At 43.4% G+C, this 26676-nt stretch overlaps 2 protein-coding genes across 2 annotated transcripts in view; both read right to left on the reverse strand.

The window, feature by feature from the left end:
* gfra3 (GDNF family receptor alpha 3) overlaps positions 1-1629 on the reverse strand; it is a 96238-nt gene extending 94609 nt beyond the window's left edge. The window contains exon 1 of the mRNA XM_074674354.1: positions 1086-1629. Coding sequence (XP_074530455.1) covers positions 1086-1125 — 40 coding nt within the window. The 5' untranslated portion in view covers positions 1126-1629. The remainder of the gene's footprint in view (positions 1-1085) is intronic.
* LOC141793869 (uncharacterized) overlaps positions 1-26676 on the reverse strand; it is a 355863-nt gene that overhangs the window by 260055 nt on the left and 69132 nt on the right. The window lies entirely within an intron of this gene.

Raw genomic sequence — 26676 nt, forward strand, 5'->3', positions numbered from 1 at the left:
CACCAATAAAGAAAACACACTTGACAGGGTTTCATGGAAGATTTAAAGGAATGGCGAGTTGAACCCTTAGATTTTGCTTACATGTCTTGAACGGAAAGCAGAATCTGTTCAGATACACTGAATACACTCACACACACCTCTGTCATCCCAGCAGGGTGGGGATCTCCAGGAAATGAAGGTTCAGTGCTAGAGTAAACAAGGTGCACAGAAGACCCCAATGAAAACCTGGACACCCCCCATGCACACAGATCCACACAGGACGCACCCATGGACCCAGATCCACGCAGGACGCACCCATACACACAGATCCACACAGGGCGCACCCATGGACACAGATCCACAAAGGACGTCCCCACGGACACTGATTTATTCTTTAGGACCTAATTTTGAAACTTTCACCTTCGCTAGAGTTTATCTGGAGGATTTTATGAATTTAGATCTGTTAAAGAAACTGTTTCTCATTGTGTGTGTGTGTGTGTGTGTGTGTGTGTGTGTGTGTGTGTGTGTGTGTGTGTGTGTGTGTGTGTATGTGTGTGTGTGTGTGTCAAAATCCCCTTTCTATCTTTTTGATTTTCATGCCTAAAGAACAAACAGGCCAACGTGGAGCTGGAGTTCATGATGTTGATGAGAGGTTTAAGAGCCTAACTTCTTTAAACATGAGTGACCTCTCTGAGACAGAGCAAACACACAGCAAACACACAGCAAACACACAACCACACACACAAACCCACGCACACACATGCACACGCACATGCACACACACATACACACGCGCGCGCGCACACACAGGACTTAGAGGAAGTCAGAGTGCTAAAAAAGTTGGTATCAAAAAGAAAGAAACGGACGCTGACATCTCCGTGGCTCCCGGAGCGTGAACCCGTCCACAGCAGAGGGAAAGAGCCGGCCGTTCCGCGTGGGTCAGGTTTGTCCGGGCGACAGATGGACTCATCCAGTTTACGCGTCACAGAGGCTGCTTAGTACACACACACACACACACACACACACACACACACACACACACACACACACACACACACACACCGCTCCCACTCCCACTGTGACAGGAATTAAATGAGTGGACGGACCTGAGAAGAAGAGGAAGAGCGCAATCCCGTGGACAATCATGGCTGAAGCGCGCGGGACTCCGGGGGTAAATCACGGATGTGGGACGGGGCTTGGTGCGTTCTTGGCTGGTCCAGCAGCACCGCTGTGCGCCCTGCAGACGGACACCTGGCCTGCCCGTTGCACGCACCGACACCGACCGTCCGTCGGTGCGTCTGCTGAGCTTTTGCTCACCTCCTGCAATGCTCTGAAGTCCTCAAGTTTCAAATCCCAGCGGAGGAAACGAGGAGAAGTCTCGGAGGAATGTGTCAGAGCAAAATGCGCACAGCCTCTGACTCTGCGCGTGTGTTAGAGAGTGAGAGAGACTTGTGTACGTGTGTGTGTGTGTGTGTGTGTGTGTGTGTGTGTGTGTGTGTGTGTGTGTGTGTGTGTGTGTGTGTGTGTGTGTGTGTTTATGTATGTATGTGTGCGTGTGTGTGTGTGGCTCTAGATTCAGTACGAGAAGATGTGAGGGGTCGCCGGGCTGCAGCTCTGCCCGCGGACAGTCATTACGACGCGGTTCCGCAGCTGAAGAGGTCCCGCTACGTTCTGCGATCATGCTGCTGAGAGGAGGAGGAGGCTGGGGTTATTACCCGGCGATATCCCTCCCCCTTGCCTTCTCCGGAGCCCATCCTCCTCCACAGTTCATCATCATCATCATCATCATTATTATTATCATCATCATCATCATCATCATCATCATCATCATCATCATCATCACTTGTTCGGACTATGTAGAAACACTGAGCTTCATTAAGAAGGTCAGGATGAGGCAGGAGCAGGTTTCCTCCGAGTGCTGCTTCCAGGTTTATTGGACTTGCTCTGAAGCGGACTCTGTGCCTGATGAAAATTACAATCTGTGTCATTCCGTCTGAAGAACGGTGTGTCAGTCAGTCTGAGATGAAACCTCTCCAGAGGTCTTGCTGTAAAATAATCCACCCTCCAGAAGAAGTAGTGAACGCTCAGTGCTCCTGCTCCCAGAAGGGAACCCGTCAGGTTTCAGGGTTAGGGAATGGCAAGGTGAAACGCATTCAGAGAGGGAAAGAGTTAAAGCACTTCGTGATGTTGGGTGGATTCCTGCTTCTTGTGACGGGAGGTGAAAAAAAAGGTCCGTGGACAGAAAAAAATCACAGCACAAAGGTCGAACATTGTTATCTCAAGTTTAGAAATAAGACAAACCAATAAAATCATATTATATACAACCGTGCCTGTTCCCTGAGTGGATCAGACTCAGTGTTTGATCACAGTCCCTCAGTGGATCAAACTCCCAGAGTAAATCAGATTCAGTGGGTTTGTGCCTGGTATCTGAGTGGATCGGACTCAGTCGGGTCGTGCCCAGTCCCTCAACGGATCAGACTCAGTGTGTTTGATCCTGGTCCCTGAGTAGATCAGACTCAGTGGGGTCTGTGCCTGGTCCCTGAGTGGCTCAGACTCAGTGGCCCTCATTCACCAAACGTGCATACGCCCGAAAAAAATAGGTGTACGCTCCTTTTCACGCACGGATCGGCATTTATCAATCTGAACGTGGGCGTCAGGTACGCCCAAATCCCACGCCAGGTCTGAGTTCGCGTACGCAAGTTTCATGTCAGTGGGGAGCGGAGTGCGGCGAGGGGAATCCGTCTGTGGAGGAGAGTTATAAGATCATAAGAGCACAAAACATTTTCAGAAATAAAAATGTTCTTAGATCAATATTTAGATCATTGAGATAGATATGACACCAATAATGCTTTTAACAGTTCACTGTTATTCTGCCATTCTATAAAATACTTCGCTATGACAGAGCAGCGCGAGCTGACAACTGATTTCTACGTTTAAAAAATGTTTACCTAAAACGTTTGTAAATAGAGCGGCTGTTATCAGTTTTTAATGCACTTCCATGTTCATGATAGTCTCCGCAGAGAACATTCAGACGACGCTGGATCAAACTTTTAGAACGGATTTATTTTTAAGGAAGCTGTATTGATTACAGGATTTACTGTGAAGATGATTAGATAATTAAAACTTTACAATATTATCATATAAACGTGAACTGTGTGCGAAAAAGTTCAATTTCAATTTCAAAACAAAGGACGTTCATTTACATGAGATCACAACCTATGTGCTCGTCTCGTGGTACAAATAATCATAAACTCCGGTCTACCCGTGCGTAATTGCGCACGATCGACAAATTGAGCTCCACTCCCTCCTTCGTCGGTGACAGGTTCAGGCTAGAGTCTGCAGGTTCTTTCAGAGCTCACACACATCTTTAAAAGCCAACTTTCCACGTTTCTGAACCTGAACGGAACCAATTAATAATACTGTGGCTTCTAACAGTCAGACAACACGGATTAATTAATCAAGTTAAAACGAAGGCTGTGTCAATTAAATGTTTAAATCTCTGTTGTATTTTAGTTCGTCACATCCACGCTGCTGAATCACTGCATTCATTTCCTTGCAGGTGATTTTTTTTCTGATTCGCTCTATTTTCCGACTGCCAAACAACGCGGTGTCATTTCCTGTCCAATGCTATGGCATTGCATGATCTCAAGGATCTAAATATTAACAACATGTTATCAATGTTAACAGGCTTGTCCATGGTTTGGAACGTGTCCTGGGCTAATGTTTGCTGTGATTTGGTTATTATACAAATAAAAATTGATTGATTGATTGATTGATTGATTGATTGATTGATTGATTGATTAGTTGATTGATTAAAAGCTTAGTCTTCAGTCTGGATTTAGAAGCTGAGAGTTTTAGCACAGTGGTTCGTAAATTTCTTCATACCAAGGACCACTTACCCCCAGAAAAATCTTGCGGGCCACCAGGCTGAATAACCCCAGAGAACAAACTGATACACTATAAACTCACATCATACATGTTACAACTTGCTAGGGCTGCAAGTAACAATAACTTTCGTTCCGGTGATCTCTAAGGTTTCAGGTTCAAAGAGTGGCTAACCAGGCTGCTCCAGAGCAGGTCTGAGCTGCCCTGACAGCACCAGGGAGGGAGGCGTCTCCGTATCTCACAGTGAGTAGAAGTGATGCAGGTCTTACAGAGTGACAGCAGGGAATGTAGGGATCGCAGATTGAAGAGGGAACCTCTGACTGAGATTGTGAGCCTGGCTAAGACCAACCCAGACCTCAGCTTTACAGTTTGGTTGAACTCAGGTCCAGATGTCCTGGACATGATATCACCTCCAAAGCAGAGATTAAATCCTGCTTTGGAGATGTGTCTTTTCGTTTAATCTCGTTTATTATTATTATCATTCATTCATTCATTTTCTGCACAGCTTACCCTGTTCAGGGTTGAGGTGGCTGGAGCCTATCCAAGATGTAATTGGGCAAGAGGCGGGGTACAGCCTGGACTGGTCGCCAGCCAATCACAGGGCTGACACAGACACAGAGACAGAAAACCATTCACACGCACACTCACACCCAGGAGCGCAGCTACGTAGTTTCTGGGGGGTATGCAGACACATGAAAGCCACCCCCCCCCCAAAAAAAAAAAAAAAATATATATATATATATATATATATGTGTGTGTGTGTGTGTGTATATTTATGTATATGTGTGTGTATGGATTTTGGAATATGTGAGGTCCATTTCAATGTTTTTTTTTGTTTGTTTTTTTTTTTTACATTTTTTTACATTTTTTATACATATATACTTTTTTTTAGGCTTCAAGTCACACAAGCTGTTTATTTTTGTAATTATCATTCATGATGTGAAATCAGCATTTTCCAAACAAAAATGTATATTTAAAAAAGAAAAATCAACTTTTTACACCAAAGGCTAGCTGGATTTCGGTGTATTCTGTTTTTATGCCTTGGACATGTTTGCCCTGCTCTCTGTAACATATTTTCTGTGGAATGGGTATATTAAAATAGGTATGAGCGGAAAACAAAGCACGCGTCCTGTGACTCGAGGGCCTTGAGTAGACGCATCATCGTGACGCATGCCTGGCCAGCTGATGAGCCGCTTAAATAAACTGACTTTGTTCAGATGATTTGACAGGCCGAAATAGTGCTGAGTTATCTAAAAATATATATATTATGGTCACCTCTGTGTAGACGGACGGGGATGTGGTCTACACAGGAAATTCTTGGGAGTAAAATTCCCAGAGTAATAGTTGTTTTACTCTGAAAGAGTCATATCAAATCAATTTGGTGCACATTTTTTACTCAGAACCAATAGAGTTGGATAAAAATTTCAGAGTAAATTTTATTGGAGTAAAAAAAACAAAAAAAAAAACACGACCACCGACTCCTTAGTGAAGTTTCATTTTGGCCTCCATTAGACTCTCACACTTGATAAGTCACAGACATCAGGGAAGAGAAAAACAATCACTTAAAGGTCGGATTGAAAGAATGCCAGGTAAGTTCATTGTTTTTCAGTTGTTTTACTAAAGGTGATGTATAAAAAGTGAAACAGGCAAGCTTGCTAAGCTCTCACAACTCAAATTCAACATCATCAGAGTTTATTGTCATATTAATAATTATTGGATCCTGGGCTATAATAATGCGTTCACTTGGAGAGATTGTTTAATTATAAGACTGTATAGGTTTTAGGAGTTGGTGTGTTAACAAGAGAGCCCTGAAACATGTGCATTTGACTCTGAACAGAAAGCATTTCAACCTTCAGGATCGCGTTGCTCCTGTTTCGGTGTAGTTTACTGTACAACCAGTACCTTAACTTGAACAGAAAACATCTTTTTACAATTAGATGAATCGCGTATTAACGGGAAATTTTCGGTTTCATGAGCTTTTTTAGCATTGAGATAGGCGGTGCACCACGTGTATTTGACTCTGAGCAGAATGGTTAAATGGCGCTGACCCAGACTCGCTGCAGTTAGTCGTGTTCAGCCCGCTTGTTTGACTCTCTTCAGCAGTTACTCTACTGTCTATTAACTGGGTTTTTGTGAAATTTTGTGTTGGTGAGAATGGAGGTGTAGCATGTGCATTTGACTGTAAACAGAATGCTTAAAGTGATACTCCAGGATGGAACAAGTTGGGTCCTATCACAAAGTTTAGGGCAGAAATTATCCCTACAGCAGTGTTTTTGTGCAGAGTAAGCCCAGGGCGCACACATCAAACACCCCCTCACTGCTCATCAAACGGTTTCCTCTGCACTCAGACAGGGCCAATTTTTACTTGACCAAAAACACAAATAAATGGAATCCCACTGAAAAAATCTGATATGGGTCTGCATTTACGCTTTATTTAGAGAATTTTCAGCGCGTTACTTTCACACAAAAACACCCCTAAAGAAGGCTCTAGTTCTCATCGTGTCGTAAAATGGTGCTACCTCCAATGCAGAGCCACAGCTGGCTACGAGGCGCTGCGCCACGTTTACACGTAGACTCTCGCAAAGATTCTTCCTTTGCGTTTCCAAAAGCCACCTGCCTTTACATGAGGACAGCGTGAAAACGAGCCGCGTTCATACGACTCCAGGAGGACATGTCAACGATGTAGCGGCCATGCCGGGCCAGTAGTTGGCTATCATTGTTGTGGCTGTTCTTTCTTTTTCTGCCGTTTTGTTATGTGAGACAGTCGGCAATCCAACCACGATGCGCATTACCGCCACCTACTGGACCGGAGTGGCTCAAATGGAAATGTGGCTGCGCGTGCAGCCTTCACCTGAAACTGCGAGTGCGCATGACATGACGTCAGCGTTTCACCCTTTTGTGTTTACACGAGGCTGGATGGAGGAGCGGATTCAAATCTTTCCACTCTGGGGAGCGTTTTCAAAAGATTGCGTTTTCACTGAAAACGCAATGTGGTCTCATCTAAACGGAAGGCAAAAACGTAACGAAATGTTTGCAGAATTGACCGTTTTTGGCATCTTGTAAACGGTATCAGTCCGCGCGCAAAACAAATGCAGGCAGTCTGCCAGGATGAATTATGCAATAACAACGTAAAGATGAGTGATTATGAGAGCGAAGACGACCTGCCATTCACTTTGAATAAAACGTCTCAGTATTGAAGTCAAGTTTTGCTTTTCGGCAACATTGACTGAGATGGGGACAAAAAATAAATACTACCGAGTTAGAACCAGCCTTAGTTTCATATAAACAGGACATGAATGGGGAGATGAATATGAGATTAAAGAGACGTTCATTGATGACAAATACTGTTAGTTATGAAAGGTGTTTACAGGGTGGACATTATATGATTACATAACTGTAATTGTGAATATTTTGGTCATATTAACATAATACAAAGCTCTCAAAAAAAAATTAGACTGAAACTAGCATGTTTTGTCAACATTCCTGGAGGAACAAAAGTTAATCTGCCAAACAATTGAATGACACCACAGTGTTATTTTTAAAAGTTTATTAAAAAAAAAACAAATTAAATTGATAATATTGGCTGGTCACATGTGTCATAACTTTTATTGTTTATCACTCTGGTCAAATTCACGGTTCACTGCAGAAATTATTTCACATTATTTACCATGTGTGGTCTTAACTTTTGAACACTAACATTATTAGCATGCAATGTGATAGCTGATATGTGTGGGTGTACCGGAAAAAGTTTTGCTATCGGCTATTGAAAATCTGAATCAACATAGTCTGAGGTACAGATCTATGACAGATTGTCAGTTTGTTGTTAGTAAAACAAGCTAGTATTATGGTAATTCATACATTCATGTGAATATTTGAATACCAGGCACTTAATGATTAGATAGAAATGTTCTTTAATGTCCATGATAGTCATGTATGGTTTCTTTGTGCTTAAATTAGTAATGATCATGCTATGAAATTTTAACGGTATTCTGAATAAGGAATATCATTAGGGACATAAAAAAAATCTTCCTCATATCTGTTTTAATATTTGCATATTCTGGGGTAGTTGTTTGTAGTCATTGTGTGATTGTACATCTAATAAGTTGCCAATACACTCTTGATAAATCTACCAGATGGCTTGTATATATGTGTGATTATACCAATGACATGAACTCTTCCCTTGTTATCAAGGATGCAGGCTGTACGAGTCAAGTATGGAGATCGTCAAAAGTACATTTGTTATGAGGGCCAGCTGACTTTCAAATGCTTTTTGAAATGTGATGAGTGGAAAATGTAATTGATGTCATGAGCATTATAGGTTAGATTTTTTAATAGAGCTTTTTCAAATTTATATGGTTGCAGTAAAACTTGTCACAAAAAAAGACAGCATGACTGATGTTCCACATAGATGTTGTAGATAAAGTTTGCTTCTTACTCCTGTCCAGTTGGGCTTTCAAAAAGAAAGGAAGATGGATATCTTTCATTACAACCCACCAACCACATCCAACTTATAATTCAAGCTATAATGTATTTAAACTGAAGTAAAAGAGAGGGTAAGTCTAGTTGAAGTGTAGGTCTTTACGACTTAAACAGTTTTTTGTCCCCTTACTAAATAAAATAATGAAAAAGATCAGTGAACTTAGCCTGTAAGGGCACATTGAGTCAGTTTGATATTTTACCTACAAATCAAGATAAGATGCCATTTGATTTACTTTTAATACTCAGCAAATCCATCAGTAAGGTTTTGCAATTTTACTTTGTCATCACAGTTGCCAAGAAATTTGACATTCCAACCCTGGACCTCAAAGTTTTTGATGACTCCAAAACTGAAATTGATGAGGATGTGTTTGAGTTTCTTCTAAAGAATCAAGACCTTGGAGTGCTGGAGGTCAGTTTGCCAGAAAAGCCAAATCCTGATGGTAAGTTGAGCCTGATATCAATTCATACATTTCTGCCGATCTAAAAATGTTCTGAATTAGAGCTGTGCATTATTGTAAAATTGGTATCATGTTAGATTTTGAAGCAGTAAATCAAAACTAAAGTCTTCAGTGGGGGGTTTTGTGAGTGGCGTGCCGGTGAAGCACGAGGAGCGGTGTTGGGGTCTCATTGAAGTAGCGGGTTGTGGCAGGGATCTGGGCTGCCTGGTGGAGTCAGGTTGGCCGCCGTATGTTTCCTGCAGTGGGTCTGGGCTGTGTGTGTGTTTAATATTTTGTTATTGTGGTATGAGGGCTGCCTTTGTCGCTTGTTTTAATTGTGTTCTCCTTTTCTGTTGACAGGTGCTGAGGGCCCTGGAGCGGCAGCGGTTCCCTGGTGGTGGTCCTTTTGTTCACTTTTGGTTTGCTGTGTCACGGGTGCTGTGTAGTTGGATCCTTCCCCTTTTTTGTTACTGCTGTCGTGGTAAGCCCCCAGCCCTGTGCTAATAGTTTCTTGAGCAGGCCCCTCATACCACTCCTTTTCCTTATTTTGTCTGCATGTTTTAATAAAATGTTTAATAAAGTATTTTTATAATTTGAAACTCATGTCTCCTCGTCCTGTGGACTTAATTTGAACCATGTGCCCTTTTTTTTGTATTGGGTTATTCTTAAGTTTTGATATCCTGGGGTTTAAGTCCCTCGGTGGCGTTAGCCCTGGGTGTTTTTTTTTTTTTTTTTTTTTTGAAATTAGACACCTTGCCACATTTGGCGTTGCCGGCAGAATCCACAATTGAAGGACAGAGACGTGATTTTCAAATTCTTTCTTTTTAAACTTTGTTCTATTTGTGTTTGTGTTTTACTGTTGAGCTAGATTTTGTGCTAGAGCCAAAACAGCAGTATTGTCTCAGGAGTGAAATTGTTCACAACATTCTGATCACCTTTATTACTTCCTACCAGAGGCTTGGTTGTAGCTGTCGGTATGGAGGAGGAAGTGCAGCAGCTCAAGGAGCTCGTGCTTCAGCTGAGGGCAGATAACGAGCGTCTGCTCAGGGAGTGTGCTGCGTCTCAGGCTGGCCCCAGTGGGGCGGCTTCGGTGTCTTCTGGGGCAGCTGGTGCTGCCCCTGCTGTTGTGACGGAGCGGCTGGTGGTTATACCTAGAGGTCGCAGATGTCCTATGTTCAATGGTAAGTCGGGTATTGGTGTGGTCGAGTGGATTGAGGAGATACAGGCATGCATGCGGGCCCGTCACCTCTCCGTTGCTGATCAGGCCCTCTTCATCACCGACCATTTGGAGGGAGAGGCACGGGAGGAGATCAGGTTTCGACCTAGTGTAGAGCGAGAAGACCCAACGCGCATTTTTTCCATCTTGCGCAAGCTGTATGGCCACAGTCTCCACAGATCCAGAGAAGGTTGAGGATGTGTCTAAATGGCAACGGCCACGTCATGTTTTGGAGCTATGCTCCTTTTTGGGTTTCGCCAGCTACTATCGCTGTTTTGTAGAGGGCTTTGCGCATTTGGCTGGCCCTCTGCATAAATTAGTGGCTGAGCTCACCAACAAAAAGCCCAGAAAAGGCTCGGAGCAGGCCCTGGGTGCTTCCTGGACCCCACAGTGTGAGGCCAGCTTTGAGGCTTTGAAGGCAAAATTGGTCTCAGCCCCAGTGCTCACTTACACTGACTTCTCCCGGCCCTTTATCTTGGAAGTTGATGCCAGTCATAGCGGTCTAGGGGCAGTGCTCTCACAGGAGACCGACAGAGGTATCCAGCCTGTAGCTTATGCCAGTCGGGGCCTCAGGCTCACTGAGCGCAACATGGATAACTACAGCTCCATGAAATTAGAGTTTCTGGCGCTGAAGTGGGCTATGACCGAAAAATTTCCGGAATATCTGCTGAGGCACAAGTGTGTGGTCTTTACAGATAACAATCCGCTCAGCTACTTGCAGTCTGCCAAGCTTGGGGCCACTGAACATCGTTGGGCTGCTCAGCTGGCAGCATTCGATATTGGCATCAAGTACCAATCCGGCCGTAGTAATCGGAATGCTGATGCACTCTCGCGGCAGTACCTGTCTGGTTCTGGTGTGGCTGAGGGTGCAGTGCCAGGCACTTCAGTCCCACAGGCTCTTCAGCATGCAGTCGGTCCAGACCTGAGAGTTGTAGCCACCCAGGGTGTAGTATCTGCTTTCCCATCCTCTTCTCCTGCAGACATCCGTACCTTGCAGGAAGCTGATCCCCTGTTGAGAGAGGTTTTGGTGTTTTGGTGGCGGCAGGCTCAGCCCACACAGGCTGAGAGGCCTCGGGTTTCAAAGCCAGCAATGGCGCTGTTGCGACAGTGGGACCGTTTGGTGGAAAAAGAGGGTGTGCTTCACCGGCAGGTTTTCCAGCCTGATGGTGGGGTTGAGTCCCTCCAGCTGCTTCTGCCTGCTGTCCTTAAGCAAGAGACCATGAACCGCTTGCACCAGGAACACGGCCACCAGGGTATTGACCAAACCACTGACCTGGTGAGGCAGCGCTGCTACTGGCCGGGCATGTAAGCAGACATTAAACGTTGGGTCCAAGAGTGTGAGCGCTGTCAGGTAGCAAAGGACTCGGGGTCCGTGCTACACAGCTTCATGAGTCACTTGCTTGCTTCTGAGCCTAATGAAATTGTGGCCATTGATTTTACCCTGCTGGAGCCTTCCAGCAATGGTGTTGAAAACGTCCTCATCATGACTGACGTTTTTAGCAAATACACAGTTGCCGTCCCCACTCGGGACCAACGGGCCTCTACCGTGGCTCATGTTTTGTTGACGGAGTGGTTCTACAAGTTTGGTGTTCCGAGCCGTCTCCATTCCGACCAGGGTAGGAGCTTCGAAAGCGCTTTGCTTCACCAACTTTGTTGTTTGTCTGAGGTTGCAAAGTCTCGTACTACCCCGTACCATTCAGCAGGCAACGGGCAATGCGAGCAGTTTAACAGGACTCTTCACAACCTCCTGCGCACGCTTCCAGTTTCACGGAAACGAGACTGGGTCTCCTGTTTGCCTCAGGTGTTGTTCTCATATAACACCACACCCCATCAAGGCACCGGAGAGTCACCTTACTTCTTGATGTTTGGTAGAGAACCTCGTCTGCCCGTAGACTTTCTTCTGGGCCGTGTTCAGGATCCTGTACATGGGGAAGTACAGGATTGGGTCGTTGAACATCAAGCTCATCTTCGGGTGGCTTTCAAGGGTGCTCAAGAACGATTGTTGGCTGCTGCTGGCCGCCGTAAGGAGCATCAAGACAAGACAAGACAAGACATACTTTATTAATCCCCGGAGGGAAATTCAAGTTGTTTGGGCACTCTTCCAAGCAAAGAATTGTACACTCTGATGGCTGCAGGGAGGAATGATCTTCGGAACCTCTCGGTCCTGCAGCGCACAGAGGTAAGGCATCCCCTGCTGCTGATCCTCTGGACTATGATGTTGTGAAGTGGGTGATCAGAGTGACGGATGATGGCCTCCACTTTCTTCTGTGTATACCTTTCCACCACAGCCTCCAGTGAGTCCAAACTGGATCCAACCACGGAGCTAGCTCTCTTCACCAGTTTTTCCAGTCGCCTCTTGTCCTTCTGCTTTAAACTATTTCCCCAGCAGACTGCACCATAAAACAAAGCACTGGCTACCACGGACTGATAAAACATCTGCAGCAGCTTTCCACAGACATCAATTGATCTGAGCTTCCTTAAGAAAAAGAGACGGCTCTGCCCTTTCTTAAAGAGTGCATCTGTATTAAGGGACCAGTCCAACTTGTTGTCCAGATGTACACCAAGATATTTGTAGGTTGACACCACCTCCACGTCCACCCCATGGATGTTAACTGACTGATGGCAGAGCCCAGACTTTCGGAAATCCACAATCATTTCCTTTGTTTTTGAGGTGTTCAGTAGGAGACAATTTCTATGACTCCAGTCACAGAAAGCTTTTATCAGATCCCTGTATTCAGATTCCTGTCCATTTTGGATACACGCCACAATAGCAGTGTCATCGGACTATTTTTGGATGTGGCAGGACTCAGAGTTGTATTTGAAGTCTGCAGTATAAAGTGTGAATAGGAATGGAGCCAGAACAGTTCCTTGTGGAGCCCCCGTGCTGCTCATGACCGTCCCAGAGACGCAGTTTCCCAACCTGACAAACTGTGGCCTCTCTGTGAGATAGTCTGTGATCCAGGAGACAAAGGATGGGTTCACTCCTATGTCTTTGAGCTTATCTCTCAATATCATGGGCTGGATGGTGTTAAATGCACTTGAAAAATCAAAGAACATAATTCTTACATAGGTGCCAGGTTCTTCTAGATAGCACAGGGCACGGTGGAGCATGTATGTAACTGCATCATCCACTCCAATATGATTTCTATATGCAAACTGCAGAGGTTCTAGTGTGTCTTTGACCTCAAGTCTCAACAGATGTAAAAGCAGCCTCTCAAAGGTTTTCATAACATGTGAGGTGAGGGCAACTGGTCTGTAGTCGTTAAGTTCAGCTGGGCATTTGAGTTTTGGTACCGGCACAATACAAGATGTTTTCCACAGAGCCGGGACCTGACCCAACTGTAGACTCAGGTTGAAGATCCTCTGAAGGGGTTCACACAATTGGGCAGCACAGTCCTTAAGCAGTCTTGGACACACACCATCTGGACCAGCAGCCTTCCCTGAGCACAGTCTTCCTAACTCTAACCTCACTCCTAAAGCTGTGACAGACGGTGACGGTGGAAGAGGCACAGGTGTAAGAGGGGATGTAGCAGGAGTGGTGGAGAGACACAGATGTGTAGAAGGAGCAGCAGTAGAAGAGGAAGTGGTCGCTGTGTCAAACTTGTTGAAGAACTGGTTGAATTCATTAGCACGTTCAACATCACCCACAACTGGCTGCCTTGTTGTGGGTGATGTTGAACGTGCTAATGAATTCAACGAGTTCTTCAACAATCAGCGGGTTCGTGAAGCATCTTTATCAGTGGGCCAGTTGGTGCATCTAAGAGATCACAGTGTTAGGGGTCGTCATAAAATCCTGAATGTCTGGGGCCCTGTGGTCCATCAGGTGTTAAAAGCTCCAGTGGATCAGGGAGCAGTTTACACTGTTGCTCCAGTGCATGACCTGTGTCGTACAAGAACAGTCCACAGGGACATGCTCAAAGCTGCTCTTCTGCCTGAGCCCCCAGCAGCAACGCTGAGGGCCCCTTCAACTTGCAGCCCGAACCAGGAGGAGGGGGACTCCCTTGGGAAGGATGACTTGTGGCTCTTGGTGCCCGAAACTCCTGTTCTGGCTGGCTCTGTCCCGCGTTCTGCAGGTTTGGGTAGTTCCGCTGCTGCAACATGTCCAGAGGTCCAAGCTACTTTGGGTGCATCCCCTGCAGTGAGGGGCAGCGTACCACTAAGTTCTTTGTCTCCGTCAGAGCAACCTGGCACCAGTCAGCAGGCCTTGCGCCGCACTGCCCGATCTACAGCTGGCCATCATTCCAATATTCACCGTCTTCCCTTGCCTGTCGGCCAGCATGGTAGCCCACCTCGGCCGGTCCAGCCTGTGTCTGATGCCCAAATAGCCATTTTTAGACCTTGGTGCTAGTGTCTGTCCAATCCATCGTCGGGCCGACGATGCAAAATCTGGGGGTAGATGTGGCAGGGTAGGTGGTCACTCCCTACCACTAGGGGCAGTATGGCCACTAATTACTGGCCGGTTGCCTATAAATAGACCTGGTTGGCCTCTTCCTCTCCCTCTCTCTTCCTTTTCCTCCTTCACGGAGCCGTTCAGTAAGGGGTTTTGTAAGTGGCGCGCCGGTGAAGCACGAGGAGCGGTGTTGGGGACTCGTTGAAGTAGCGGGTTGTGGCAGGGATCTGGGCGTTTCCTGCAGTGGGTCTGGGCTGTGTGTCTTCCTCCTCCGCTGCCTGACGCATCGACATCCCTCCCTCTGTGTGTGGCCTTATCTGCCGGGCTTCCAGAGCCCACGCTGCTGTTTTGGCTCTCTCTCTATTGTTATCTCTCCGTCACCCTTTGGCTGCAGTAGTCTGGCTCTTTGCTCGGCACGGCCTGTAGGCTCAAGACACTGCTTTTGCTGGGTTCGGCTCTTTGCTGTTTCTGGGCTTTGGCCTTCTGCTGTCCTTGGGTTGCAGCAACTGATTTGTTTTCAGAGCGAACTGCAAGCTGCATTATAGCCTACTAGTCCCTGCAGGCGTGGACCACGAATTAGCGGCCTGTTTTTAAACGCAGACGCTTTTCTTTTTCTTTTTTCTCTTTCATTCATTGCATTAGTATTTAGTTTGCCTTTTGTTATAGTTGCCTTATTGTCTCTAAATTGTTTTATTCTTTTCCTTGACTTAGTTGAAGTTTCTTTTGACTACAATTTGCCTTATTTGTTGCCAAATATTTTTCATTTTGGTTGATTTCTGTTTAGTTACAGTTAGTTTGATTTGGATGAGTGGTTTTGTTTATTAATTATATTGTTTCTATTCTGATAATTTATACCTTTGGGTTCTTTTGGTGTGGGTGTGTGTGTGTGTTTAATATTTTGTTATTGTGGTATGAGGGCTGTCTTTGTTGCTTGATTTAATCGTGTTCTCCTTTTCTGTTGACAGGTGCTGAGGGCCCTGGGGCAGCAGCGGTTCCCTGGTGGTGGTCCTTTTGTTCACTTTTGGTTTGCTTTACAGGTGCTGTGTAGTTGGATCCTTCCCCTTTATTGTTACCGCTGTCGTGGTAAGCCCCCAGCCCTGTGCTAATAGTTTCTTGTGCAGGCCCCTCATACCACTCCTTTTCCTTATTTCGTCTGCATGTTTTAATAAAATGTTTAATAAAGTATTTTTATAATTTGAAACTCATGTCTCCTCGTCCTGTGGACTTAATTTGAACCATGTGCCCTTTGTTTTGTATTGGGTTATTCTTAAGTTTTGATATCCTGGGGTGTAAGTCCCTAGGTGGCGTTGCCCCTGGGTGTTTTTTTTTTTGTAATAAGACACCTGGCCACATATTCAAAGGCATGCAAATGAGAATGCTTCTCTAGCTCAGGTGAGTTCAGCAGATATTTTTGCATCTTTTAGAATGTTTAAACAAAACTTTAACATTGAAACTTTTACATTGCGAGTGATAAATATCAGGTAATTGAAGTTTTGACATGTTTTACTGTACAGCATTTGCCAGTTCTTGTTAACCTTTCACTGGGCACTCATTGAAATAATTAAAAATGAAATATTTCAAGCATGGTGTTATTTGAGAAAATTACAAGACTGTTACCTTGTTTCTTACTTTTTAAGACATTTTTATAAAATGAAATGAGGTTTTCACAATACGGTTGTAAAAATAAAAAATGTACATACATGTCAGAAATGAAAATTTCACAATACACACTTCTCTGAACATTTTCTAAAAATCCAACCAGACTATCATTGCAATATTTGTTCCTTGATTTAATAATAAAGTACAAAATCTGAATTTTATTTAGAGAATTGAAAATATTCTGAATAACAAGCCTGGAGGAGAGAGGATCCTGAATGAGTATGCCTGGACAAAAAGCCTAACTGATTCCAGAAGACGTGATATGGTCAAGATACTGGTTACACATATGACAAGTGAACATGGGTATGTTAATTAACCTACACATGTTAAAATTCCTCGTTTGAATCAGAAGTAAAAAAATCCCTCTCCTTTCAAGTTTTGCAATGCATGCAACACGAACATTTTATCTCAAAGTGATGTTTATGTATCTGTGTGCATGTCTAGGACATGCCCTTCAAGGCGTGTTAAAGAGGAATACGCGAGGGGCATCGCTTCCTTGTTTCCATACTTGGCTGATCCCAGGAGCAGGCTTGGCTATGTAAGTGAATCAAAACAAAGTCTAACCCATTTCTCCTTCACCTCTGTTCTCTGGGAGTCTTAAACTCTAAAACTCTGGTATTTGGTGGTTCAGCCCAACTGCATTTTTACAATGCAGTAGAAGGGAGTGGGTATCTGGCATGGAGACTGAAATTTGTTCAAAAAGCATCAGAGGGACAAAAGAGGACCAGCATAAGGTTGCTCTCACAAAAGGGTTGGTTTATTTTAATTGTACATTGACTGAAGGTCAAGTTCATCAATATTTTCGACAGTAATCTATAAAATGTCTACACTGTTACAGGTGGTCCTGAAGGTAATAGAGAGCCTTTTGTGAAGGAGAGCTGGCTAAAAACAGACACCCTGTGTTCAGAGGCCATTGCTCTGATGAACCATACAGCAGATGAAGAAGTTGTCAAGGAGAAGATGAAACAGACCTTCAGCTATCGCCGAAAAATGGTTCACGACCCTGTGAAGTCTTCCGACATATTCAGTCTTTCCAAGATTCCTAGACATTCCAGGATTGGTAAGTGGACCTTTAACTCCATTAGTATGAAGCTGTGAATATCCTTCATAACTGTAGTATTAGTAATACTTGATGTCATGTCTTTACTTATTCACTCGTGCCTGCAGATTGAGCAAGATTTCAGTCTGATGTTTGGTGATGCCATCTCTTCAAGGTTCCTGGAGAAGTGGCCCACAGTGTACAAGAAGAAAGTCCTTCAACAAAGCCGTGGCCTCACACAGACAGCTGAACTTCAAGACCTGCTTCAAAATGCTGAATCTACAGAATAAGTAGAAAATGGTATGCTTGGTGATACAATAACAATAAGTTGGGATTGTTTTTGAAAGAAGTGTTATGACTTATAAGTGAAAACAAATTTCTGTATTTTCATTTTTCAGGATGGGACAGTAATGTGGTTTTCGTCCTGGCCGTGGAACTGTGGACCAGCTCTATACCCTCAGCAGGGTCCTCAAGGGTGCATGGGAGAGTTTGCCCAACCTGTCCACATGTGTTTTGTGGACTTGGAGAAGGCATTCGACCGTGTCCCTCGGGGAGTCCTGTGGGGGGTTCTTCGGGAGTATGGGGTGTCAGGCTGCTTGTTACGAGCTGTCAGTTCCCTGTACGACCGGTTCCAGAGCTTGGTCCGCATTGCTGGCAGTAAGTCGGACTCGTTTCCAGTGAGGGTTGGACTCCACCAGGGCTGCCCTTTGTCACCGATTCTGTTCATAACTTTTATGGACAGAATTTCTAGGGGCAGCCAGGGTGTCAAGGGGGTCCAGTTTGGTGACCTCAGGATTGGATCACTGCTTTTTGCAAATTATGTGGTCCTGTTGGCTTCATCAAGCCGTGACCTTCAACTCTCTCTGGATCAGCTGAGCCGGGAGGCGAAGCTCTCTGTTTACCGGTCGATCTTCGTTCCCACTCTCACCTATGGTCATGAGCTTTGGGTAGTGACCAAAGAACAAGATCGCGGATACAAGCGGCCGAAATGAGCTTCCTCCGTGGGGTGGCCGGGCTCTCCCTTAGAGATAGGGTGAGAAGCTCGGCTATCCGGGAGGAGCTCGGAGTAGAGCCGCTACTCCTCCGCGTTGAGAGGAGCCAGATGAGGTGGCTCGGGCATCTGGTACGGATGCCTCCCGGACGCCTCCCTGGTGAGGTGTTCAGGGCACGTCCCACCGGGAGGAGACCCCGGGGCAGACCCAGGACACGCTGGAGAGACTACATCTCTCGGCTGGCCTGGGAACGTCTTGGGATCCCCCCGGAAGAGCTGGACGAAGTGGCTAGGGAGAAGGAAGTCTGGGCTTCCCTGCTTAGGCTGCTGCCCCCACGACCCGACCCCGGATAAGCGGAAGAAAATGGATGGATGGAGGATGGGACAATGAAATATCAGCCATTCTGGTCCTTGTGCACCTTCTGCCACCATCACCTCATGGCCGCAAGAAACCAGGAAAGCCCTCTACAAGGGAAGCCGGTGACCACCTTGTGAAGTTCATTAAGGTGAGGTGACAGTCAAATGCAGTTTGGGAGATTTGGCTGCCATGGGTAGCACTTATAATTTTCTAAGAGCTGGGAGAAGTTGTTTTCAGGTGTGCATCTTTATCAGGACACTAGTCCTTCACAGTAGAGGGTCAGAACAGATGTGGGACTTTTAGAACCACCAATTTTAATAAAGTATCCAAAGATTCAGCAATCAAAAGAGCAGGAAAACTTAAGGGAGGGAATCTATTTCCTGTTTAAGAAACTGTTAAAAGAAATTCTGTGGCATTTATTGTTTGTATGTATATATCTGTTCATGTTTGTGAAGTGGTTTTAAACTGAGCTAGGTGATATAACAGTTATGGCATTTGATTATCAATACTAGATTAGTACTATACACCACTGTAAATGGGTTTTGAAATATTGCTTAAATTATATTGAAAAAAAAAAAAAATCTATCTGTTAAGGTGTCTATTGTTTTTGTCTTTAAACGGAATAGATAAATGTGTGCTTTAAAAGTACTGCATTGTGATAAGAAGCAATCTCTATGATTACCAACTAAAAGCAACTACTTTGGTAAAACACATTATGTTCTAGGTCAAATGCAGTATGTCCGATTCATTAAAACTTTGTAATTAAATCTTTGTAGAAAAGATCATTTCTGTGTTTCAAATTCATCCATTCAAAATCATCACCCCATTCAAGTAAATGTTAAATTCATGTTGAGATCAAATATATTTCCTCAAGCTGTTAATGAACTGTGACTTGCTTCAAAAACACTAAATGAAGTTCTTTTGTCACAGACTGGGACTAGCATCAAGGGCATCTCGACAGCATCAAGGAAAGCTGTCAACCCTATCTTCTGGCAGTGGGAACCCAGAGAGGCGCGATCTGCAAGCATTTCATCATCATTGACAAACACGCCATAACCTGCAAGTCATCAGACTCTCTTGCCTGTTTTGATGAGCTTTTCAAAGCTCATTTTGTTTTTGGTACTGCCTACAACCATGATCTGGCAAATGTGTACAACTTCTTGCAAACCACCATCTATGAAGTAGATGTTTCTACCACCAAAGTGAGTCCCAGGGTTGCTAAAGTGAGAGCTCAGATGCTGCACTGAGTTGGTACAATGATGTTGTGTTTTCTTTGCAAATGTCACCAGGCAGATGTTAATTCCCTGATAAAGCACTTAAGTTGGTTCACTGACTTTGCTCATGAAAAGACTCTTCATCTGAAGTGTGGTCAGTCTGGTTGTTTGCAGCTTTATGGAACATTCTCTGGATTTAGAAAGCACCTTAATACTGCACATACGTATCATAGTTGTGATCCTGGTGAAGGCCCCTGGACAACTGAAGATGTAACATTAAATAACTTAGAGGATTTGTCATCAGCAATTCCCCCTCCTTACTCTGTCCTAGTCAATAAGAGTCTTGTAGACAGCTGTGCTACTATAGTAGCTGAACTTAAAGCAGCAGGTGTAGCTGAAACGGCAATTTAACTCTCTAGTGATTTCTATGGAAGGAGATTGTTGGTGATGTTTACGATCAAGCAAAAGAATCTGTGAAGAAGTGTTTATCATTAGTGGAGCCTGACAGAGGTGAAGTTGAGTTTAAAATCGATGAGTGTTTTGAAAAAATGGAAAATCCTTTTTGTATGTTGAACTCTGAAAGTGAAAGAACTAAGTATTTTAAAGAGAAGTGGGGAAGTGTAGACCCAGTTGAATATGTTCTTGGTACAAGATTTGATACCCTGTGCAATCGGGCTAGTGGAGGCTATGATCAAGTGGTGGTTACCAATAAATTTATGTACATTCCAGTTTTGAAAACTCTACAGCTCATTTACAGCCCCCCTTATATACAGGAAATGGTGCAGCCTGATTCCAGTACAGAAGGAGCTGTTCTTAAAGATTTGTGTGATGGAGAACTTTTCAAAAGTCATCCTCTCTTTTCAAAACACAGCAATGCTACTCAGATTCAGATTTTCTATGATGATTTTGAAACCTCGAATCTTTTGGGACAGTGATTCCCAACCTGTGGGCCGCGGCCCCCTGGTGGGCCGCGAAGGTACTGCAAGTGGGCCGCCAAAGCTTTTCCAAAATAGTTTGATTTTTGTGAGGGTGGGGATGAAATTATGTAACAATAAAAACGTTTCAACATGTTATAGATGCTTTGTTAAGGACTGTGGAGCCTCCAACATGTTTCTCTTGTATTCAGTTCGACCCTTCATGTTCAATCTTTATTTAAAAAAAGTGCTCTCACACCGCATCGTATGGCCGGGTTTCCGCTACATGTATAGGACCGTGGCACACCGCCACGACAAAGTAAAAGCCGCCATGCCCTCTGAATTATGATCTTTTCTTTTTCTGATGTATCAGACATAATTACATTGCATAATGCTCTTATATGCAACTAAAACTTTCAGAATGCCACAAACATTTTTTTTTACGCTGCCCAGAATCAAACACTTATCTTCCAGAAGCGAATCATCTCTCTGTGTTCTCATGTGAATTAACTCACACTCATGGTTGAAATCATATCATGGTCTAGAATAATAAAAGACAGAGCTCTAGTGGGTATGTGCCGTTCACAGCTCTCAGCTCTCAGCATCGCGCACAGCGGAGTTCGCTCCGATGCGCACAAGACGCACAAGACGCACAAGACGCACAAGACGCACACTTACTGGAGATAAAACAATTCCCACCCTGATCATTCATCAGTGTTTACAGATGCACGTTTTCTGTGTATAAGGTCAGCGCAAGCAGAAGTGCCCCTGTCACTCTGTGGTTTATATTTGCTTTAAACTTCATCCTGATCAGCTTGTGGAGTCTGTGATGATGATCAGTGCAGTACTTACGCTGAGTTCACTTGCGCACAGAGCAGCTGATCACTACTCCTTCTCCCGCTCGTCCAGGAGTCAAATTTCTGCTCTCTTTGGGACAGAAGTTATAGTTTTGCTGTTTTCCTCTCATTCTTTAAAAATCAGCAGAGGAGTTTTCCTCCCGCTTTCAGACATCAAACCTGAAAGCCTTCATGCCACACTGTACCTCTGTGCAGGGGCGTGTCCAGATTTTCAGACTGGGGGGGGGCACAATGAGAGCAGCAGCATAGGTGGGGGGGTGTGGGGGTGCAAACATACAAATTATTACTATTTGTCTTGACTCACTACTTTAACTATGAGTAACTATGATTGTATAACTGTTATAACCCAGTGTATGATTTTAGAATAAAATGTATTATATATTACTGTGCATTAGCCTGTCTAATAAATTTAAAATACTTTTTTTAAGCCCAGATAAAAAGATAGAGCTGACTGTAAACTGTGCCATTAGATAAGGCTAAACTATGTTTGTGTTAAATTGATAATTCATCTATAAAGGTTTTAAGATGTAGTATGTTTTTATGTATTTAGCAGTCGGGGGTGGGCCGCGAAAATGTCTAAGACTTAAAAGTGGGCCCTGAGTAGGAAAAGGGGAACCACTACTTTAGGATCCAAATGGGGAATATATGAATTAGGAGCAATCAATTTCACCTTGCGGAATTTTTCTCCAAAATACGACTCAAAATTAAGCAATATTCATTTAGTTGCTTTATTTCATGATAAATTTCAAGATCCGATTGCGCAGGATATTAAAATACTGGAGAGGGATGGCATTAAGGTTCCTCTTTTATGATCAGGCAGTGTATGGAAAGTGTATGTCCAAGTTACACTTGACAACCTTGGTCTTCACTGTTTGTTTGGTTTTGTTGAGTCATTCAGTGCCGGATATTGTTGCCGCTTTTGTCTTGCCGAGAAAGAAGACTTTCAGACAGAATTTGTTGAGGATTCGCCCAAGATAGTTTTGCGTACTCGAGCACTTCACGAGGAACACTGCCGACAAATAGAGACAAATCCCAGGCTTCCCTATGTGATGGGTGTTTAACGGTCTTGCATTCTAAATTCCTTGCAGTATTTCAACACTTGTGCCAATTTTTCTGTTGACATTATGCACGATATTTTGGAGGGGGTGGCACAATATAAGATGAAGCTTCTTTTACATCATGTAATAGACAGCTACACAACTTTGGAGGAAATACACTGAAGAATAACAAATTTTAACTATGGCTATGTGGAGCAAGCAAACAAACCCCCTGAGGTAAAGTTGGTAGGCGAAACAAATGACTTGGGCCTGAATGCCATCCAATCCAGGAGTTTACTTCGCAATCTACCACTCATTTTTGGAGATTTAGTCCGTCTAAACGAACAACACTGGTATTTGCTTTTGCTTTTACTCCAATTGTGAACATTGTATTTTCCCCAATGTTATCAAAAGGTATTACTGTTTTTTTGAAACACTTCATCGCAGAACACCACAGGCTATTCAAACATTTGTATCCAAACAAGAAGCTGATACCAAAGCATCATTTCATGGTGCATTACCCTACATGTATTTTGAAAATTGGACCTCTCTTGCATACCTGGTGTATTCGCTATGAAGCTAAACACAATTTCTTTAAAAAATGAGGTAACAGCTTTAAAAATATAACTAAAACATTAGCAAAGAAACACCAAACACAAATGGCATAAAAGTGGCAGACATTTGACCCCAGCAGAGTGACTACTGGTCCTGGTAAAATGTTGACATTACAAGTAATGGAGTGGGGCTATGAGGTGGCAGAGACTCTTCAGTTATCAATTGAAACCAAGGTATTAATAGATAGATGGGCCAAACACAATGAAGATGTGTATCGTTCAGGTTTAGTTGTTTGTGTGAGGGTTCATTGTGAGATGCCAGTTTTTCACAGAATCCACCATGTTATTGTCAAAGATGGGAAGTTGCTTTCAGTAACTTTTGCTTTGCAAACCATATGTTTCAAAGAGCATTTCAATGCTTTTAAAGTTGTGTGCACAGAAGTTGGACCTCATGTGGTTGATGTCAGAGAGCTTTTATGCCATAAAGCATTTGATATACAGACATCATATGGTAGTGATATTTCAGATCTGTTTATTGTCCCATACCATTTTCTGTGAATTAAATGGAAATGTCTAAAAAAGTGCTTAAAAACCTAGATGTATGTGATGGGGGTATGGAACCTATGTTTTTTTTTGTTTGTTTGTTTTGTTTTTTTTCATGATAAAGGAAAATGTGCTAAGGTGCTTTCCTAAACTGCTTCTGATTTATTGAATTCAGAGAAACTTCACACATCAGTCCAGAAAAATCATGAGTTTTATAGAGTAAATTGCAAATCTGCATTGAGTTGAAACAGTTTGATAGAGAATAGAATCCAACTCTCTATAGTATTGAATGTAATCTACCCTGAATAACTTGTATTTCAATTTTGAGCAAAACATTATTCTAATAAGAGCAAAATACTACTCTGTATGGAGTACAATGCAATTTAGTGAAGAGTAGAGTATAAATCATTACAGAATGGAATGTAATTCTTTCTTGAGCAAATAATAATTCTATTTTGAGTGAAATATTATTCTATACAGAGTAAAATATGTACAGAGTATTTTTTATTTTATACAACATAGAGTAAAATATCATTATGTAGAGTAAAAAATGGACACTAAATAGAGTAAAAACAACTCTGAAAAATTAACTCTGTGGTAAGAGTAATTTTTACTCTATTTCGACTGGGATCAAATGTTGTCTTTGGTAGAGTAAATTTTCTTCAATTTGAGTAAAATTTACTCCGACAAATTTCCCGTGTACAAAGTGTTAATAATAAAAACACACTAGTTTTTGCATGGGGTTTGGCCCACTGCCCAACGTCACAGGGCGCATTTGCGGGTACATGCATCAGCTGATCAAACAGATCAAACAGTAACACACACATTTCTCTGTCTGTCCATCTTTGACTGCTTACAAAAAGAAAACGCTTACGCCTGTCCTGTCCCCTCACACACGCGCTCGCACGAACAGGGCGGATGGGAGGGGTTGAAGGAGCGGAGGAGCGCCAATCAGTGATGTGCTGACGTGCCTCTGCAGAGCTATAGAGATCTCTATACTTCTTATCTCTCTCTTATTCTTACTATCTCTATAGCTCTGTGCCTCTGTTTTCGATTGTATCTTTTACACAAACAACTGTCAAATACAGAAGATGCAGACTCAAAATAATTTCTCCCCTATCGCTTTGGCGCCCCCTCTAGCTCGGCGCCCCTATGCATCGCATATAGTGCATACCCCCTTTTTACGCCACTGCTCACACCTATGGACAATTTAGAGTGACCACTTAACCTGGTGAGCATGTTTTTGGACTGTGGGAGGAAGCCGGAGTACAGGGAGAAAACCCACGCATGCACAGGGAGAACATGCGAACTCCACACAGAAGGGCCCACCACCCGAGGTGGGGATTTGAACCTGTGATCTTCTTGCTGTGAGGCTGCACAGAACCGTTGCGCCACCATGCAGCCATTGTTATTATAATTTAAGAGTGAAAAAAAAAAAGGTTCAATCAGCACATTTTATTCTTCATGCTTAACCCTCATCATTAAACTCTGTGCTCTGTGTGGTGTCCAGGTTGAGAAACAAGGTGAAATCAACACATTTAAACATTCTGCTTAAGACAAAGGGAGACTGAGCATGCTCAGTGACTGCAAGTTTATCCCTTGTATTTTGTTGGAAAAAAAATTCATTGGCTATGTTGTGTGTCATTTTGACCCGCACTATGTAAATCCACTTAAAACAGTCAAAAATCAGTTAAAACCAATAACATTTTTGTTTTAGATTACATAAACATTTAGAAAAGAGACAAACAAAACATTTTCAATCTCTTAACTAAATTTAATAACTATTTAGTTAAAGTTTTCCCCTCTTCACAAACACATTGTTTTTTATTTCCTCACCCCATTTTCTCAGATTCTTCTTCAACATTTTCAATGTTCTCCACATGATAGATAGAATGTCCCTGTGTGCTTTCTGTAATTTCATCATTTGACACAAGAGAAACTTGTTTTACTGTCCTCTTGGAAAGGACAGGCCCGGCAAAAACACACTTAAGTCCTCTCTTGGGAGCTTGAACACACACTAAATTGCTCTCTTTGGGAGCCAAAGCCTGTGCTAAAATGCCTCCTGGCTTGCAAACACACTGAATTGCCCCCTTGTCTGGCTAAAACAAAATAAACGACCCTTTTGGGTGGTAAAAAATGTGTGCCACCTTTTTTTATTTTATTTTTTTCTTGTGGTTTTTGATTTTGTCCCCTTCCCATCAAAAAGTCATTGCACACCACTGGTGATGTTAACCATTTCATATTATCATCTTTAGATGCCCATGTCCTTCAGATTGCAAGACAATGGCAGACCTGTCCTCTGAAGCCTCTTCATTGTGCGAAAATTGACAATCTGGATCATCAGTAACATTTTCCTCTGTCTCTGAACTCTTTCCTCTGCAAGACTATCTCAGTTCAAAATCTGTGATACATCTTTTTCAGCTGGCAATATACCAGAGCAAATTTTTTGGTGTATATGTCAAGGAGATGACTTGAGAATATTGACAAGGACAAGAAAGAGAAAGTTCCTTCTATACACACACCTGGGTCCCAGAGTCTAAATTTCTATTCATAGGTAGTCAACATATAAATAATTGGGCCATCAAAATAAAGTACATCAAAGGAACATCTTTATTTTGGATCTGAACAGTTAACTTACCCACATTAAAAGTTCCAGGTCAAAATGACCCACAACATCAAGTGCCGCGCCTTTACTGAGGGTGACATGGGGCAATATAGGGCTGCTAAATACGAACTTAGAGCTGCCATCAGAAAAGCTAAATCTAGGTATGCACACAAACTAGAGCAGCAGATAGCCACAAATGACACCAGGGCCACCTGGAGGAAGTTGAAAATAATGACTAACTACAAGAACAGCACTGCTCCCATACCTGACACTGATGATGATCTCCCAAATAAATTGAACACCTTTTATGGGAGATTTGAGAAGCAGCCATTGGCCATTTATTCCCCTCCATCCCCTCCCCCCACACCTCCTTTTCACATCCATGAGGAGGAGGTGAGAACCTGCTTTATTAAAAGCAAAAAGGGGAAAGCAGCGGGTCCTGACTGTGTCAGTCCAGCAGTTCTGAAACACTGTGCTTACCACTTAGCTCCAGTGTACACCTCCATCTTTAACACCTCC

Source organism: Halichoeres trimaculatus, unplaced genomic scaffold, assembly GCF_033239565.1.
Source record: "Halichoeres trimaculatus isolate MK-OKI-2021-1 unplaced genomic scaffold, fHalTri1.1 fHalTri1_scaffold_7, whole genome shotgun sequence".
In the NCBI taxonomy this organism is placed as follows: domain Eukaryota; kingdom Metazoa; phylum Chordata; class Actinopteri; order Labriformes; family Labridae; genus Halichoeres; species Halichoeres trimaculatus.